Source organism: Hemiscyllium ocellatum, chromosome 5 (assembly GCF_020745735.1).
Source record: "Hemiscyllium ocellatum isolate sHemOce1 chromosome 5, sHemOce1.pat.X.cur, whole genome shotgun sequence".
NCBI classification, from domain to species: domain Eukaryota; kingdom Metazoa; phylum Chordata; class Chondrichthyes; order Orectolobiformes; family Hemiscylliidae; genus Hemiscyllium; species Hemiscyllium ocellatum.
The window spans coordinates 43,170,906-43,190,848 of NC_083405.1; the positions used below are offsets into that span (position 1 = coordinate 43,170,906).

The 19,943-nt window shown below is 41.7% G+C and overlaps 1 protein-coding gene across 1 annotated transcript; it reads left to right on the plus strand.

Moving 5' to 3' along the window:
* The first annotated feature begins 440 nt into the window (after positions 1-440).
* On the plus strand, positions 441-19,705 carry polr1f (RNA polymerase I subunit F). Its single transcript, XM_060825420.1, has 4 exons — positions 441-662; positions 11,727-11,868; positions 13,681-13,883; positions 19,185-19,705. Exons 1-4 carry the CDS (start codon positions 442-444, stop codon positions 19,579-19,581), a joined length of 963 nt encoding a protein of 320 aa, XP_060681403.1. The 5' UTR covers position 441; the 3' UTR covers positions 19,582-19,705.
* The last annotated feature ends 238 nt before the right edge of the window (positions 19,706-19,943 follow it).

Genomic DNA, 19,943 nt, shown 5'->3' on the forward strand with positions numbered 1-19,943 from the left:
ACCTGCAATCCTCTTCCTGACCTCTCCGCCCCCACCCGTCCTATCACCCTCACCTTGACCTCCTTCCACCTATCCCACCTCCATCGCCCCTCCCCCTAGTCCCTCCTCCCTACCTTTTATCTCAGCCGGCTTGGCTCTCTCTCTCTCTCTTATTCCTGATGAAGGGCTTATGCTCGAAACGTCGAATTCTCTATTCCTGAGATGCTGCCTGGCCTGCTGTGCTTTGACCAGCAACACATTTGCAGCTGTGATCTCCAGCATCTGCAGACCTCATTTTTTACATGGACAGAGAGTAAGGTTTAATGTTATAACAAGTTGTCTAACTTGTCCAAAGACCTGAAGCTGATGTCTCTCTCTGACTGGAGACCAGCGCCACCTGGTGGCTGGAAACCCACTTTACGACGGCACGGTGCAGCGCCGCTTTACGGTAGTAACGGCAGCATGGCGAATGGTGGTCAGGAGGGTGGTGCGGCCCCCGGGGCAGGGGGCCAAGGCCAGCAGCTCTCCTTCAGCCAGGCCTGCGCCCTTATCCAGAGGCCGTATTCGTGCCTGGTGCTGGACACCTGCCGGAGGCACATCACCCTGGCCCCGGTGTACCTGAAGCGGCAGAGATCCGGCATCGAGAAGCAGCTGCGGATGGAGTTACTGCGGTTCTCCGAGAGGTCCGCGCGGGGGCGCAGGGGGCTGGGGGTGGGGGTGTGTGAGGGTGACGTGGGGGAGGGAGGTGATGGGGGCACGTGCGGGCGATATCGGGGTTCCCTGGCCGGGGGGGGGGGGCGTGAGCAGAATGCGGAACGTGAGGTGGATGTGCGGGGGGGGGGGAATGGTGGGATTGGGGGGGTGCGAGAGTGGGCTTTGTGAGGGGGGTATGGAGAGGCGTGAGGGGAATGGTGGGATGGGGGATGTGAGGGGGTGAGGGGAATGGTGGGATGGGGGGGTGAGGGGAATGGTGGGATGGGGGGTTGAGGGGGACTGGGGGGGTGAGGGGGACTGGGGGGTTGAGGGGGACAGTGGGATGGGGGGGTTGAGGGGGATGGGGGTGAGGGGGACGGGGGGATGGGGGTGTGAGGGGGATGGGGGATGTGAGGGGGATGGGGGGGTGAGGGGGACGGTGGGATGGGGGGTTGAGGGGGATGGGGGATGTGAGGGGGATGGGGGGGTGAGGGGGACGGTGGGATGGGGGGTTGAGGGGGACTGGGGGGGTGAGGGGGACTGGGGGGTTGAGGGGGACAGTGGGATGGGGGGGTTGAGGGGGATGGGGGTGAGGGGGACGGGGGGATGGGGTGTGAGGGGGAAGGTGGGATGGGGGGTGTGAGGGGGACTGGGGGGTTGAGGGGGGACGGGTGGTGTGAGGGGGGAAGGTGGGATGGGGGTGTGAGGGGGGACGGTGGGGTGTGTGGGGGACAGCATATAAGGGGGACGGTGGGATGTGTGGGGGACGGCATGTGAGGAGGATGGCATGAGGTGGATGTGGATGTGGAGGGGCGTGAGGGGGATGTTGGAGGTTGAGGGGAGTGGTGGCATTGGGGGGGATGTGTGTGAGGAAGTGGGATCATGGGGGTTGTGAGGATGGTGTGGGGGATGGCATGAGGGGGATATAGGGGATTGAGGGGAATGGGGGAGATGTGAGGGGGTGGTGGTGTGAGACGTAATGTGAGATTGTGTATGGGTTTTGGGGAAATTTTGGTGTAGGTTGAGGGCTGAGCCTGAGTATGAGGGCACTGGAAGGTGAATAGACATGGGAGGAGTGTGGGGAGTGAGAGCAATGGGAGGTGAGGGCATGTCGGAGGGCAATGAGGGAAAGTGAAGGGGAGTGAAAGGGAGAGGAGAGGCTGGAGAGAGGAATGGGTGAAGGAGTAGGAAGGTGTGGAAGAGGGAGGATTTGGGGTTTGGGAGATCACAGAAGATGGGGAAGACCTGTGGGAGAGTCAGAAACCAGGGGACGGAGTGGGGAAATACACGTCAAGGTGGGGTTAGTTTTTAAGAGGAGATTGTCAGACGGGGTGAGTTGGAATTGCGGTGAGCAAAAACTGAGGTGGCAGTTTGGGAAGTTTAGAGTTGAATGTGAGTTGAAAGGAGGAGGTAAAGAGGTGAGGTTAAGTTATGAGTTAGATTTGGTAGTGATAAGAGTATTTGGATATTCTGCTTAGATTGTTTGCTGGTTTTGGAGTGCTGATCCATGGAATTCTTTACTAGAAAGGGCAAGTTGAATTTGGAATTTGTTTGTAAAGATGATGGGAATGTTGAATTGATTCTGTACATTAAATCCTTGGACTAATGAGTGTGGAATTTAAACTTTGTTTTTAAAGAAAAGCTAAGTTTCTAATTGACTCTTACGAACCTTGAATTTGACATCCATTTTTGGATGAGACCCCCAAGAAATAGAAGAAAAAGACCATAAAACCAGTCAAGCCGGCTCCACTAATTACCACGATCACTGCTGATCCAAAGCTTCAATGTCAACTTCAACTCTATCGTTTGGTTATAGAATCTTTTCAGTGCAGAATGAGGCCAATTGAATCTGCACTGATCATCTGAAGAGCAGTCCACCCAGACACAGCACTCTACCCTATCCCCATAACTCTGCATTTTCCTTGACTAATCCACCTAATCTGCGCGTTCCTGGGCACTTTGTGGCAATTTAGCATGGCCTATCCACCTAAACTGCACATAGAGTCATAGAGATGAACAGAAACAGACCCTTCAGTCCAACTTGTCCATGCCAACCAGATATCCTAAATTAATCTAATCCTATGTGCCTGCACTTGGCCCATTGGTCTCTCTCCTATAGGAAGGATATTGTGAAACTTGAAAGGATTCTGGAAAGATTTACAAGGATGTTGCCAGGGTTGGAGGATTTGATCTAAGGGGAGAGGCTGAATAAGCTGATACTCTTTTCCCTGGAACGTCGGAGGCTGAGGGTGACCTCATAGACGTTTATAAAATCATGAGGGACAAGATAGGGTAAGTAGACAAGTTCTTTTCCCTGAGTTGGGGGCAGACCAGCACTAGAGGGCATAGGTTTAGGGTGAGAGGGGAAAGATTTAAAAGGGTCCTAAACGGCAATGTTTTCACACAGAGGATGATTCATATATGGAATCAGCTGACAGATACAGTGGTGGGGACTGGTACAATTACAACATTTAAAAGGCATCTGGATGGATCTATTTGGACTAAGGGGGGAAACCGGAACACCCCTATGGAAACCTATGCAGACCAGGGGAGAATGTGCAAACTTCACACAGTCATCCAAGGCCAGAATTGAACCCAGGTGAGGCAGTAGTGCTAACCTCTCAGCCACTGTGCTGTGATTCTGAGAGACCAGAATCCCATTGGGCCATTGAGAATATTCAATTCCAAATATAGAAGAACCTCGATTATCCGGCATTCAGTTATCTGAATTTCGGATTATTCGAACAAGATCGCAAGGTCCCGATGCTTAGCTAACTATGTTGTCCAGCATTCGCTTATCTGACATTTGATTATCTGAACAAAATACTCCCTGCCTGTGTCCTTTGGATAATTGAGGTTCCTCTGTAGTCTGATTTCTGGTTGGCTTTGTAATATATTGTTTCAAAAGTCACATATCCTGAATATTTAGTTCCCGACTTCGATCTCTTTGTAGTCATGCAGCCATAAAGGCTACAAGTTCATATCCATTAACCTCTGTTTGTGCTGTTAACTATTTGTCCTGACTATTTTAACGTGTAAACCAGATAGCCCTTTGAACCATTTCTGTCAGTGAAATTTTGGCTGATCCTCTATTTTGCTGCCTTTCAGTGCTATCACTGTACGTGTTTTTAACTTGTAGACATTTTATCAATCCCAGCCTTGAGTATAATGAATGACTGAGCCTCCACAGCTGCCAACTTCTATAAGCTATTCTCCTTGCAATAAAGCCCTTGCAAAATAGTATTTGCCTTCCCAGTTGCCTGTTATACCTGTATACTAGCTTGCTCTATGTACATGAGCCCACAAAGGACCTTGTGTCACAGCATTCTGCTGTTGTGCTCCATTTAAGTAATATTTTTGTCTCAACCAAGAGCAATGAAGGTGAAACCTTTTTTGTTAAATTCTGTTTTCTTTTAAAAATGAATAATATTGCTGAATTTGTAAAATAGATGAGGCTGATAATGTTTTCTTTTGATACTTCTCTGAAATACCTGTATTGAATAGTCTTTCCAGTTAACCGACAAAATTGTTGGAGACAAGCTGTTTTTGTCCAGCCATTTGTGGACAAAAAACATCAAGGTCCATTATTCTGATACATTTCCAGCTCTTGCATCACCTTGCAGTAGAAACTATGATAGGTGATAATGTTCCATTATTAATTTTATGGCTTTCCCGTGTGTGCACCAGTATGGGGCCCCAATGTCTGAAATGCCTGATCTTTGTCACACAGCTGAAATCTGAACTGGTTAAAGTGCTTAAATGTATTAATCTGGGAATCTAAGTCAGTTACTTGTTGACCTCGAAAGGACAGCAGGACATGCAAGCTGAGTTGGCAGCCTACTTTGGATAGTTTACATCTGTATCTAAGTTATTAGCCAGAAAAAAGTCTAATCTTCGTCTACAAGATGGGAGGATGCTAACTGTGCAGGTGGGAGGATGTCTTTGGAGACAAAAGCTGTGTTCAATCTGTCACTTGCCCACTAACAGCTAGCACTCCTCTGCTGGCTTCTCTGTCCCGGGCTTCCCTGGTCGTGTAAACATTCAGCCTCAGCAGGACCATCTCTGCAAGATGAATCAGTGACTTTATTGCAAATGGGACCTAATAACGTCACCCATGCACATGCAGATTCATTCAAGCTTAAATATCTGTCATCGATTTTTGATGTCACCTTGCCTCACTAAGCAGATGGATGTATTCAGTGCCCTCACCTTATTACATGGATTGAATCCAGTTGGCTGAAGAACTACATCAATGATGATTGGAATCTTTGGTAGAAGCTGAAATGAATCATCTACTTGGCACATCGACTAAAGATGCTTGTAGATGGTTCATCCTTGTCATGTATACTCTAAAGGCTCATGTCCTCATTCTGAGGCTCATAGGTAATGTTTTGAGGGTGGCAGATTTGACAATAATATGGGATCTTGGACTTCATAAATAGAAACATTTAGCATAAAGCAGGGAAATGATGCTGAACCTATGTTAAAGCATGGTGACCAGAAGTTGTATGCTTTATAAAACTGTGAAGATCCTTGAGTGTTGAGTTTGATCTATCAGAATAGCTCGTGGGGTGAGAGATTTTAGTTCCAAGATTAGCTCGGAGGAACCGAGATTGTTCTGCTTGGAGTTATGTAGACAGGCCAACAATCTTATGTAGACAGGCCAACAAGAGGTGAGGCTATACTGGATTTGGTTCTAGGTAATGAACCAGGCCAGGTGTTAGACTTGGAGGTAGGTGAGCACTTCGGGGACAGTGATCACAACTCGGTGACTTTTACTTTAGTGATGGAGAGGGATAAGTGTGCGCCGCAGGGGAAGAGTTATAGCTGGGGGCAGGGAAATTATGATGCAGTGAGGCATGACTTAGGATGTGTGGATTGGAAAAACAGGCTTCAAGAGAAGAACACTAATGAGATGTGGGGATTGTTCAAGGAGCAGCTACTACGTGTCCTCGATAAGTATGTACCAGTCAGGCATGGTGCAAAGGGCCTTGTGAGGCAGCCTTGGTTTAGTAAGGAATTGGAATCCCTTGTGAAAGGGAAGAAGGCGGCATATGTAAAGATGAGGCATGAAGGTTCAGTTGGGGCGATAGAGAGTTATAAGGTAGCCAGGAAGGATCTAAAGAGAGAGCTAAGAGAAGCGAGAAGGGGACATGAAAAGTCTTTAGCTGGTAGGATTAGGGAAAACCCAAAGGCTTTCTATAGGTATGTCAGGAATAAAAGGATGACTAGGGTAGGTATCGGTCCAGTCAAGGATAGTAGTGGGAAGTTGTGTGTGGAGGCGGAGGAGATTGGAGAGACACTAAATCAATACTTTTCATCAGTATTCACTCAGGAACAGGACACTGTTGCTGATGTGAATATGGAGTCACAAATGATTAGAATGGATGGCCTGGAAATATGCAGGGAAGAGGTTCTGGGAATATTGGAGAGGATGAAAATAGATAAGTCTCCTGGGCCTGATGGCATTTACCCTAGGATCCTATGGGAAGCTAGGGAGGAGATAGCAGAGCCATTGGCCTGGATTTTTATGTCGTCATTGTCAACGGGAATAGTACCAGAGGACTGGAGGATAGCGAATGTGGTCCCCTTGTTCAAGAAAGGGAGTAGGGATAGCCCTAGTAACTATAGGCCAGTGAGTCTGACTTCAGTGGTGGGCAAAGTCTTAGAGAGAATGGTAAGGGATAAGATTTATGAACATCTGGATAGGAATAACATGCTCAAGGATAGCCAGCATGGTTTTGTGAAGGGCAGGTCGTGCCTCACAAACCTTATTGAGTTCTTTGAGAAGGTGACTAAGGAAGTGGACGAGGGTAAAGCAGTAGATGTTGTGTATATGGATTTTAGTAAGGCGTTCGATAAGGTTCCCCATGGTAGGCTAATGCTAAAACTACGGAGGTATGGCATTGAGGATACATTAGAGGTTTGGATTAGGAATTGGCTGGCTGGAAGGAGACAGAGGGTAGTAGTTGATGGACTATGTTCATCTTGGAGTGCAGTTACTAGCGGTGTACCACAAGGATCTGTTTTGGGACCATTGCTTTTTGTTATCTTTATAAATGATCTAGAGGAAGGGCTTGAAAGCTGGGTAAGCAAGTTTGCGGATGACACAAAAGTCGGTGGAGTTGTGGATAGTGAGGAAGGAAGTGGTAGGTTACAGCGGGATATAGATAAGTTGCAGAGCTGGGCAGAAATGTGGCAAATGGAATTCAATGTAGCTAAGTGTGAAGTCATTCACTTTGGTAGGAGTAACAAGAAGATGGATTACTGGGCTAATGGTAGGCTACTTGGTAGTGTGGATGAGCAGAGGGATCTTGGTGTCCATGTACACAGATCTCTGAAAGTTGCCACCCAGGTAAATAGTGCTGTGAGGAAGGCATATGGTGTACTGGGCTTTATTGGTAGAGGAATTGAGTTCCGGAGTCCTGAGGTCATGTTGCAACTGTATAAGACTCTGGTGCGGCCTCATCTGGAGTATTGTGTGCAGTTTTGGTCGCCATACTATAGGAAGGATGTGGAGGCATTGGAACGAGTGCAGAGGAGATTTACCAGGATGTTGCCTGGAATGGTAGGAAAATCTTATGAGGAAAGGCTGAGGCACTTGGGGCTGTTCTCATTGGAGAAGAGAAGGTTTAGGGGAGATTTGATAGAGGTGTATAAAATGATTAGGGGTTTAGATAGGGTCGACACTGAGAACCTTTTACCGCTAATGGAGTCAGGTGTTACTAGGGGACACAGCTTTAAATTAAGGGGTGGTAGGTATAGGACAGATGTTAGGGGTAGATTCTTTACACAGCGGGTTGTGAGTTCATGGAATGCCCTGCCAGTAGCAGTGGTGAACTCTCCTTCTTTATGGTCATTTAAGCGGGCATTGGATAGGCATTTGGAAGTTATTGGGCTAGTGTAGGTTAGGTAGGATTCGGTCGGCGCAACATCGAGGGCCGAAGGGCCTGTACTGCGCTGTATCTTTCTATGTTCTATGTTCTATGAGTAAAGGCAGTTGAGAGGAATTTTGTAAGTAGTGCACAATATTATGCCATGTACAGATACAGTGGACAAGAGGCTTTCATCAGCTGATGATATAAATGCTAAGATAGATGGATTTATGGACAGGAGTTGCAGAGGAATGTGAGCGTGTTTTTGCACAGTGACACCGATCTGGAATTTGCTGCCTGGCTATTCGAGGGCTCAACTTGTAGGGGTCCAGAGATAAAATAGGAGAATGCCATTGGATTGCTCAAAAAAAACCTGGTATGCTTTTCATGGTCTCTTCCTGTGTCATAATTACCAAATGTCTTCTAAAATTTCAAATAAGTAGGTTCATTTTAAGAGACTATTACAGTTGAAGCATGTGGAAATGAAGGCAAATTATTGACTTAATTAAAAACCTGGCTGACCAGTTGAAGGCATAGCACTAATGGTCAGGTATTCCAGCTTCTCCTGACTGTCTTCATGTTTGTGTAAAAAATGAGGTCTGCAGATGCTGGAGATCACAGCTGCAAATTTGTTGCTGGTCAAAGCACAGCAGGCCAGGCAGCATCTCAGGAATAGAGAATTCGACGTTTCGAGCATAAGCCCTTAATTATGCTCGAAACGTCGAATTCTCTATTCCTGAGATGCTGCCTGGCCTGCTGTGCTTTGACCAGCAACACATTTGCAGCTGTCTTTATGTTTGTGTCAGTTATGCCATTCATTATAGTAATGCTATTTAAAATTTTTTAAAAAATGGGTTGGATACCTCCCAACCAATTAGCATTTTGGTGCTTGTGTGGCTTATCAGCTTAAATCTGTGGAATTCAGGTTTAACTCCATATGGGCATAGACACGTTATCTGAAGAATGCAAATGAAACGGAACTTTGTGCATTCATCAGCGATCATCTTCTCTGCTAAGCATAATATACAGGAAAGGTAATACAGGAACGTGAAGCAGCTGAAGAGGTTAGGCTACTGCTTAGTCTTGGGGTTAACTTGACTTTCAGCATCCACAATTTTCTTCCTTTGTGCAAGATCGGATTTCAACAAATGGACCGTTTTCTCCAATTCCTATTGCTTAAATTTTACTTGATGCCATGTGTGGTCGAAGGCTGGCCTGATGTGAAAGACATTGCTCCCTTCTGAAACCTGCTGTTTTAATCATGGTTGGATCAAGGCTGAATTGAGTTGAAGAGCATAATGATCCAGGTGGAACCCAAATTGGTTAGATTATTTGTGAGTGCGTACATTGACAGCACAGTCAATGTTAGCTTCCATCATATTTATGACTGAGAGTTTTATAGACTGCTAATTGGCTGGAAGGTCTACCACCATCTTGGATAGGTGCCAGTGTGCTCGGTGTACTGGAACAGTGTGGCTTAATACATTACATGTGGAGCACAACTCTTCAGTACTGCAGCCAAAATGATGTTGGGACCTATAGCCTTTGATGTATTCAGTGCCCTCATCTTATTACATGGATTGAATCCAGCTGGCTGAAGAACGGCATCAATGATGATGGGAATCTTTGGAAGAAACTGAAATGAATCATCTACTTGGCACATCGACTAAAGATGCTTGTGGATGGTTCATCCTTGTCATGTATGCTCTAAAGACTCATGTCCTCATTCTGGGGCTCATTGGTAGTGTTTTGAAGGTGGCAGAACTTATTGACAATAATATGGGATCTTGGACTTCATAAATAGAAGCATTTAGCATAAAGCAGGGAAATGATGCTGAACATGGTGACCAGAAGTTGTATGTTTTATAAAACTGTGAAGATCCTTGAATGTTGAGTTTGATTTATCAGAATAGCTCGTGGGGTGAGAGATTTTAGTTCCAAGATTAGTTCGGAGAAACTGAGGTTGGAGTAAAGGCAGTTGAGAGGAATTTTGTAAGAAGTGCACAATATTATGACATGTACAGATACAGTGGACAAGAGGCTTTCATCAGCTGATGATATAAATGCTAAGATTTATGGGCAGGAGTTGCAGAGGAATGTGAATGTGTTTTTGCTGCCTGGCTATTCGAGGGCTCAACTTGTAGGGGTCCAGAGATGAAATAGGAGAATGCCATTGGATTACTCAAAAGAAACCTGGTATGCTCTTCATGGTCTCTTCCTGTGTCATAATTACCAAATGTCTTCTGAAATTCCAAATAAATAAGGTTCATTTTAAGAGACTGTTACAGTTGATTCCTGTGGAAATGAAGGCAAATTATTGACTTAATTAAAAACCTGGCTGACCAGTTGAAGGCATAGCACTAACGGTCAGATATTCCAGCTGCTCTAATGGGCAATATGTGGCTACTGTTTAAGGATCTGTGTGGGGTTTCTGCTTAACTTAGGTAATTGGATGGGAAAGCTACCGTGAAATTTGCTGACAACAAAATATTGCAAGCAGTGTTGATGGAAGTGTAAGATTACCAAGAAATATTGATCGATTCAGTTGATAGGCAGAACTAGGAAATGGATTTTATTGTGGATAATCAACTTTGGATTCATAATTTAGAACTTGCCTTGTTTGGTTATTTATGAAAAACTCTCAACAGTGAGATTCAAAAGAGGCTTAGTGGGAGATGGGAAGTCCATGTCACATTTGTTCAAATAGCTGCAGCTCAACTTCTGAATTGTAATGTTGTGTTCAAGGCACATTTCAGAGACTCAAACTTAATTTAGCTGCCTCTGTAGCAGAGTACAGAGGAAGGTACAGATATTTGGATAGGCTTTTGAAGAAACTAACTGGTCATTTGTTTCCCACATGATTGTGGGACCTTCTGCATAGATTGCCTGCAAATAGCACCAATTCAAAAACACTTCACAAATGAAGGCCTCTAAAACATCATTGGATCATTGAAGGCACTGTCACTCTTTCTTCCAATGGTTTTGGAACTCACTGTTGATGTTCCAGTTAGAAAATTTTATTTAAAAAATCATGTTTTGATTCTCTTCAGTGTAGACATCACACGCATATCTGCAGCTGGGAACAAAAAAACCCAAAGAGTTACAAGATTGCTCTTATGATCTGTGCTGCATATGTTATAATTAGATATAAAAGTAATTAAAAGGCAGTCATTTTATCTTGGATCCAGATAATTATTCATGATCACGAGTTTCAGTTTTGTGGTTTTTGATCTCATCTGGAATCCTTAATGAAATGATTGCCTGTAAGGAAACCCACGATTCCTTTCTTCACTCTATAATTCACATCAACTTTTAATTAGACGTGGCTTCATGAATAAAGACACAACTTGGTTTAATATTAAACTGTACTAAACAGAAGATCCAGGTGTGATTCCCAGTCTCTGTTGAATAAATTGCTTTCATCAGAAAACAGGATGTTGTTACAGTTGGTCCCATGCTCCTAATCATGCGAGGGAAAGAAATAACATTACTGCAGAAGACTGGTATGCATGTTACAGGCTAACCAGTTATGCTGTTCACAGTCAAATGGTCTGGCTGCTCTGTGTCTCACCTCATGATGAGTGCTTACTTGAGTGAAATAACATAGACCTGCTGGTGCCTGAGAGTGCCTACTTTGCTCTTGGGAGTATGAAGAGAAAACAAATCTTCTCGCTGGAAATCTCGCCTTTGAATCAGATGTAATATCTTGACCAGTAGGTACTTCCATGTATCCCATCCTTTTTCCTGAGGATGTTTTTAATGATCTGGCCAAAACAGGTGCAACTGTTTCACTTGGAAAAACTGAGAGAAAGCATCAGTTTGATGTGGGAACTGTATAATTTGCGGAATCCCTTAGCTAGCTTGCTCAGCATGTAATTCTGGTCTCGGCAAAACATTTTGTTATCATTGAAAGTAGACAATCTAAACTTCAAAATGTATCATGTATGCTGCATCTTCACTGATCCTTCTTGTACCATTTTAACAGTGATCCTATTGCAATACATTCAGGTGGGGTTTACCTTTAGGTAAAATGCCTATTTATATTCCGTTTTGAATTTTACATCTTCTTTAAAAAGATGTTACATAACAGCAAATGTACTGAATAATTATTCTGCATTTATGTTCATATCTTTAAAAAAAAGTTAGAAGAATTGTGTAACCTCTTGATATATTTATTAGTCTGCAGGGTGTCCCAATTGCTTTCGATAAAGTCAGATTAATTGGTGAATTGGGTGACATCTATGATGACCAAGGATATATCCATGTCAATATTGAAGCAGATTTTGTTATCTTCAGGCCTAAAATTGGACAGAAGCTGATGGTAAGTTTAACTGGAAGGTAAATGTGAAAAAGGCACAATTTTCAGGCAATAAAAAAGCAGAGTCAGTAGTGTGGATATAAGGGGTTTTAAGAAAAATGTAATTTAAATTTAGGTGTTAATTTTGGGGGAAAAGAAATGAAACTTAAGGAGCAAAGGAAAGATTGGTATGCAAGTAGGTTTTAAGAATAAACTGCCTTCAAAATTCTTTAATACTAAAGAATTGGGCAAGCAACTGTTAAACTGCCATCAGATATTTGGTGTGAGAATACAAGTTTGAGAAAGAAATGGGTAGGGTTGTAGATGTTTGGGATGCTTGAGCACAGTTTTAGTCCTGTAGTGAGTAGCAGAATGAAACCTATTGAGAGAACAAAATCCCAGACTTTTCTGCTTAAAGGCCTGCAGTTTTAAGATGGAACAACTGTTTCAAAGTCTTATCACTCAAATTATTTGTCTCCCATCAGAAGATGAAGCCCGTTGATAAGAATACGTAATCATGCAGCTAATACAATAAAATCAAGGACTGAGTTTGACAAATTTTTTTTCTGTATTTGATTAAGCATATTTTATAATATTTTGTGAATTGCGGTTTGGTAGGTCAGTATATTATTGTAGTGCTCCAAGATGCTGGAGCAAAAAGAACATCTGAATTTTGATTCAAAATTAATTTAATAGGTACTGTGCACCTAAAAGGAGGCAAAATTTGAGGCAAGTGCTGTGTTAATCTCACTTTCTTCCTAGAGTGACTGATTTGACAGTACAGTTAAAAGTATGTAAACTTTCGGCCGCCTTCACTTCTAGTTTTGGACAATTACTGAAAACGGTTTCCAAGGAGGTGAATAAAAATCACTCAAAATTAAAATTGTATAAAGGAGAATTAGTTTTTTTGGAAAAGGTAGGCAACTATCTGTGTGTTTTATTTACGGCTTGCTCATTTTCAGAATGTTAAATGGTATAGCTTTTGAGAGAATACTGTAAGAATTTTATAAGATTGGAATAGTTACAAAAAATGGGATGAGTGTTTTAGCTTCAGAAGGATTTGACCAGGGCAGTTACAAAGATGTAGTATTGCATTGGTGAGTGCATGGGATCAGAAACTTAGCCAAGGGTGCATTCTTCATTCTTTCCATTCTTTAATTGGAGAAAATTGGCTCTCAACCATGACTAGATCTTGACATGTTGTTCAGTTTGTAAATATAGGTGTGTTTGTCTTAAAATGATAAAACAGAATGAGTTGTTGTGTACCATATATAGCCTTTCGTTTTTCCCAGGAATGACCACCTGGACTATAGGCTTTCACAAACTCTGTCAAACTGTTGATGGTGCAGTGAGTGACTGTGTCTCTTTGAACAGTAAATCAAAAGCGGGTGGCACGGTGGCACAGTGGTTAGCACTGCTGTCTCACAGCGCCTGAGACCCGGGTTCAATTCCCGACTCAGGCGACTGTGTGGAGTTTGCACGTTCTCCCCGTGTCTGCGTGGGTTTCCTCCGGGTGCTCCGGTTTCCTCCCACAGTCCAAAAGATGTGCGGGTCAGGTGAATTGGCCATGCTAAATTGCCCGTAGTGTTAGGTAAGGGGTAAATGTAGGGGTATGGGTGGGTTGCGCTCCGGCGGGCCGGTGTGGACTTGTTGGGCCGAAGGGCCTGTTTCCACACTGTAAGTAATCTAATCTAAAAAGCATTTAACTTTTGAATGTTACTTAGAATGTGGGGCTTATAGTATATGTTCATATTTATCAATTTTAAAGTAACCACGGTTTTTGTCACTTTAATTTTAAATGCATGGCTAATAAATTTGTGTGTCAAACTTTTTCAGGGTATCGTAAATAAAGTTGCTCCAAGTCATCTTGGCTGTCTGGTACATGGGTGTTTTAATGCTTCAATACCCAAACCACACAAGGCAAATGGAACTTGGCCAGGTTTTGCAGTAACAGTGGGCGATAGCTTGAAATTTGAAGTTCTGCAGCTGGATGCTGATGTCGCTGGTGTACTGTGCATTCGAGGACAGTTGCATTTAAGGTACTGGTACTTATCACTAGATAAAAGTGTTACACATTTATGACTTTTGAATAGGGGTAGTTAATGATGTGGAGACTGGTACGATTTTAAACTGAGTTTTCAACTGCGCATCTGGGAGTTATTATTTGGATCACTTGTTGGACTGTGATTCCTTTTGAGTGAAACTGGGAGAATGTCTCCTTTTTGCCATAGTTAATGACCTGATAACATCATTTCCACTTTTCAAAGTTACAGTTTTCTGGAATTGCGTTAGGTCATTAAGAAAAGAGAATGGACGTGTTTTTTGTTTTCTGCTGTGGAATTTGACTTTTTCCAGACAACTGCAATAATTTTATTTTTAAGCTATTAAGAGTGATTATAATTTATCTACACAGTTTGATAAATGCAAAAAAAAGTTTATTTATCGTGTGATACTTCAAACATTACAAAGTACATTCACATCTTGCAGCTGCCATTGAATGTTTTCAGTGTTGTGTTAACTCTGAGGCATTTAAAAGATTGTACAGATCAAGATAGCTGAATTTAAAAGCCTTCGTCACTTTCCTAATGAGAAGCAAAATACCATTAGTACTGAAAATCTGAAATAACAGAAGTACTATGCTTAGGCAGAATCTGTAGAGGAAAAAACCAAAGGTGACATTTCAGGTTGAGGAGGAAGAGAGGAAGCAAAAGGGTTAAGTGTTGCTTTTCCTGTGCTTCCATAAGAAGGAAAGTGAAGCAAGGAGATGTTGGGTTTGACTGGGGAGTGGACCAGGTTCACAGAGGGAATGAACCCTTCAAACTATTGAAGCAGTAGGGATGGGAAGTGGGAAATCCCATTGGAAGCAGTGGAAATGATGGAGTGTGTATGTGTGGCGGGGCTGCAAAGAATTGAAAACAGAAATAAATATACTTGATTTAATACTAATAAACGTTCCATGAACCAAAGTGCAAGTCAGTTTCTCAGTGGAGTAATAAAGAACTTAGTTTACTGTATGTTGTTAGTCCAAGCACAATGTGGAAACGGGAGGAATAATATAAGAGGCAAGGTGAAAGAAAATGTAGTCAAGGTAGCTGTGGGAGTCATTGGGCTTAGTGGATTGCTATATTAGTCGATTGTTTATCTCTAGAAATGGAAGCAAGTTGAGGAGGGATACAAAAGAGTATTGAAATTTAAATTTTAATTGAAATTTACATCTCACGTTCACCTCTGCCTCCTACACTATATTCCAATGAAAGAAGATGAAATACACCAAATCATCCTTTTATTAGGCACTTTGTAACCATCTGGCTGAACGCTAAGTCCAACAATTTCAAATCATAACCTTCCCCTTCATTTGTTTTCAGAGACATTTGTTAGCAATGATTCTACTACTTCCATACATAGCAACTTGAGATCTATCTTTGATTTATTTTCAATTACTATTTCTTTATTTCCACATTTCTGATTACTGTCTTCTCCTCCTTTGCACCATCATCCTCACCTTACTTTTTATCCCCTTCCCCACTTTCCTAATCCCTCCACTTCCTAATCTGAGTATGTTGATCATTTTCAGTTTGCCATTAAGGATTTGTTTATGTAACTGCTCTTTAAATTTCAGGAGATGACTTTATCTCTGCCACAAGGCAAACTAAAATGCTGTTAACTATCAAAATCTTATGACAGGTTGTCAAGTTTTAACTTGCCAAGGTGAACCAAATGAGTACGATGCAGTGAAAGGCATGTATTTACTATATTTAATGTCTGTAGCATGTCCTGAAGGGCTTTATAGTCAATAAAGTGCTTTTAAAGCTGAATTGTTGGAAATAGCACCAACCAATTTACAAAATACTTCAAACTGTAATAGAATAACTAACTAGTTAATCTAGGGTGTTGGTTTGCTCGCTGAGCTGTAGGTTTGATATCCAGACGTTGCATTCCCTGGCCAGGTAACATCATCAGTGGCGACCTCCCAGTGAAGCGAAGCTGTTGTCTCCTGCTTTCTATTTATATGTTTGTCCTGGATGGGGTTCCTGGGGTTTGTGGTGATGTCATTTCCTGTTCGTTTTCTGAGGGGTTGATAGATGGTATCTAGATCTATGTGTTTGTTTATGGCGTTGTGGTTGGAGCGCCAGGCCTCTAGGAATTCTCTGGCATGTCTTTGCTTAGCCTGTCCCAGTCGAATTGCTGATTTTCTTCATTTGTGTGTAGGGCTACGAAGGAGAGAGGGTCGTGTCTTTTTGTGGCTAGCTGGTGTTTGTGTATCCTGGTGGCTAGCTTTCTTCCTGTTTGTCCTACGTAGTGTTTGTGCCAGTCCTTGCATGGAATTTTGTCGATGATGTTGGTTTTGTCCATGGGTTGTACTGCGTCTTTTAAGTTTGTTAGTTTTTGTTTGTGTGTGTTGGTGGTTTGTGTGCTACTAGGATTCCGAGGGGTCTTAGTAGTCTGGCTGTCATTTCTGAAACTACTTTGATGTATGGTAAGGTGGTTAAGGTTTCTGGCTTTGCTTGGTCTGCTTGTCGTGGTTTGTTCTTGAGGAATCTGCGGACTGTATTTTTTGAGTATCCGTTCTTCTTGAATATGTTGTATAGGTGGTTCTCTGTTTTCCAAAGTTCATCTGTGCTGCAGTGTGTGGTGCATTACCGCTTCTGCTATGAATCCTGATAGCGGAGATCCCATGGGTTGTCCCATAGTTAATCTGCTGTGTTCCTTAAGGAATAAGGTTGACAAAGTGAAGAATCATTTTGAAAGGTGTCTTGGAATCATTTGTGTCAACTGAGTTATGATATTGAAGCTATCTTAGTCAGAGAATATTGACTCTGATGGTTAGCTGTGTACTAGAAGTTTCTATCATTATTGGTGGATGTTATGCAGTACTAGGTCTGGTGATGGTAGGAAGAAAATGAAAGCAGTGTCTTTACCTTAAAAGTTCTCATCACTCTTTTCACCTCCTTGCACTCTGTTCCTTTCTATCTCTAGCATCTCCACCAACTCCACAGCCCTTCACAGTGTTTGCATTCCTAATTCTGGTGTAATTTTGTGTATTCTCAATCATAATTGCCCCACTGTTGGTGGCTTGCCTTCACATGGTTTGGTCCCAAACTCTGAAAATCTGTCTCTGCTTCTCTTGTTCTTCCTTTAAGGTGTTTCTTAAAATCTATCTCTTTGCCAAGTTTTTTGTCAACCTGCCTAGTATTATCTTTTGTTGCTTGGTCTCGTACTTAAATTAACAGTACTGTTGTGAAATGCTTTAGGATCTTTTTTAACATCACTCAGTTTTGTGTGCGTGTAATTTGTTGTTGAGTAAGTCATGGTGAGTTTCACGCTTGTTCTGTCATTCGTTTAAAGTATTGTTGATCTGATTTTGGCCTCTCATCGACTTCCCTATCTCTGGTTCTTGACCCTTTCACCAATAGAAGCAGTTTTTTGCAATCTATTCTGTCCAGACCCTGAATAATCTTGAATATTTTTATCAAATTTCTTCTCAAATTTCCTTTCTTTGAGGAGAATCATTCTAGCTTCACTCATGGAGCAATATAACGGAAATTATTTGTAAATTTGTTTTGCACAAATTTCATCACAGCCCACTACCCAGAATTTGACCTATTTTTCCAGTTGGAAGGTGAGCCAGTTTTGTCAAGGTTCGTCTTAACCTCCCTTGCTTTTGTTTTCTATGCCACTATTTGTAAAACTAAGGATCTTGCATGGTATATTACATTTTTCTCAATGTTTTTCTACTTCAGTAATTTATACACACATACACCCAGGTCCTTTGGCTCCTTCATTCCCTTCAGAATTGCATAACTTATTTTATACTACCTCTCCTCTTCCTACAATGAATCGAATGTCCCATTCCACCAGCTGTTCTGTGTTCTTTGGAAATTTAGCACTATCCTCATTGTTCCCAACACTTCTAAGTGTTTAGTCATTGTAAATTTTGAAATTGTACTCTCCACATCCAAATCTAGGTCATGGATCAGGGAAAATGATTCTATATGCGGAGCCCTTGGGGAAATCCATTATACATCTTCTAGCAGTTGAACAAAAATGCAACAAGATTTGTTAAAGATGATTTGCCTTTAAAGTGATTAAGTTTGGCCTAGATTTATTTCTTTTAAAAGTTTTCCCACTACTGAGATTAAATTTATTAATATTTTTTGAAAAGGATAGAACATTTGCAATTCTCCAGTCCTGAAACAACTCCTACATCGGAGGAAGACTAGAAAACTATGGCACGAGCTTCCAGATTTCTTTCACCATTCAGGGAGCTCTGGTTTTGTTTCTTCTATTTTCCCTTAAATGAATGGCTGCAGCTGAAGTATCTCTAGTTTGAGCAAATATTTTGGTTATCATATACAAGAACATCTAGTAACTTCAATACTGCAGCATTCTGTAGTCTCCCTCCATTTCTTGTTTAGCTTGTTCTTCCTACCAAAATGGATAACGACTAATTTTCCACATTATACTTCATTTGCCATATTTTTGCCCAACCATATCACCTCTATGTATTCTGTACACTTTCTATCTTAGACAAATGTATCCCCCACCAAATTTTGTTTAGTTAATGATGCTGTGCTCCTTCTTCCCAGTTAATAACAATGCAGTTTACATTGAGATTCAATGTATATTAACAGCTGTAAGATACACTGACCAGGATTGAAGTATTATATTGGTTATACTACAATACTAGTAATGCAGAAAGCACAATTTGACAATTTTAGTTATTTTATTTTAAAGAATTACAGTTCTCAACACAAACTGTGGCCATGAAGCTGTAATGTTGTTATAAAAGTCCAGCTGATCTGTCAATGACTCAGACCTATGCATTTGGCTCTCAACTGCCCTCTGAAGTTGTACCAAATGATACTTGGTTCAAGAAGCAGTTCCTCTACCAAGTTCTTAGTGCTTATTAATATGGGCAGTAAGTGCTGGCTTTGCATCCAGAGAATGAATTTAATAAGAAACAAACTCACTTTTTTTCCCACTGCCAGTGGGGAAAGGTTGGATCGTGAAGGATTTGGATATTTGGCAATCTGTTATAAGCTGGACAGAAAAAGATTTCTAACACAATGCTAGAAAGTTCATGACCCAAGGCTAAAAATAGATTCAATCTGTAATGCTGTAGATTTGTTATTGGTTCACTTGCTTACCAGTTTAACATACAGAAACTATTATTGTTGATTTACTCAGGCTATCTATTTAATTCAAGAGTACTCAAAATGTACATGTGCCCTATGCTCATCATGAGAACAACTTTTTGACATGTGACTGAGTTACCAAGAAACAACAATGTTTACTGTGAGCTATTTGTCTACTTTACTGGTTTGTTACTTTATGTCCAGGTTGCAGGCAACGTGTGTGGATTCTGAAGGATCACTTCAAGATAATACTGGAGAACAAAATGATGGGATAGTACGTAAAAAGAAAAAGAAGAAAGATGAGACATGTGACCGAGAAGTTGAAGAGACTCTGAATTATGAGATTTCAGACCAGAATTGCCATGAAGATCAAATGGGAAGCACTGAAGTAATATTAAACAGTAAGAAACACAAAAAGAAAAAACGGAAGACAGCAGAACTAGATGCAGACACTGAAACCCATGGGCGGGATGACAGTGATTATTTCAGTGACAAAGCAGTTAAGAAAAAGAAAAGAAAATTGTCTGGGGATGATTCGGAACTTTCTGGTTATGCACATAAAGCAAAATGCAAAAAGAAAAATGTTGAAAAATATATTTAACTGTATATGTAGTTCTAATATTCCTTGCAGATGATTCACTTGCTCTGCATTTTTATTTTGCAATTCACTTATTGTATTTTTTGGGGGCATATTCTGAAGAATATATAAACTTCTACAAAAAGTATTGATTTTTGTTGCTTCAATGATGTTTGTGTTACAAATGAATGAGCATTTGGCTCATGCTCCAAGGATGGAGTGAAATGTAAAAGGAATTATCTAATGAAATTTTTATAGTTATTGGTTTCTTAATGACAAATTATTAAATAGCAGCTGTATATACTTCTGGTGCTGCTGCAAATTGCATTATTTCCACATTTTTACAATTATCTAAATGCCGTTCTAACTTTGTGGTCTGCAAAAGC

What these genes read in the sequence shown, in the direction of transcription:
- polr1f (XM_060825420.1), top strand. Translation starts at nt 442, where the DNA reads ATGGCGAATGGTGGTCAGGAGGGTGGTGCGGCCCCCGGGGCAGGGGGC. An exon ending in TTACTGCGGTTCTCCGAGAG is followed by an intron (nt 663 to 11,726) that starts GTCCGCGCGGGG and finishes TATATTTATTAG; the next exon opens with TCTGCAGGGTGTCCCAATTG. An exon ending in CGAGGACAGTTGCATTTAAG is followed by an intron (nt 13,884 to 19,184) that starts GTACTGGTACTT and finishes CTTTATGTCCAG; the next exon opens with GTTGCAGGCAACGTGTGTGG.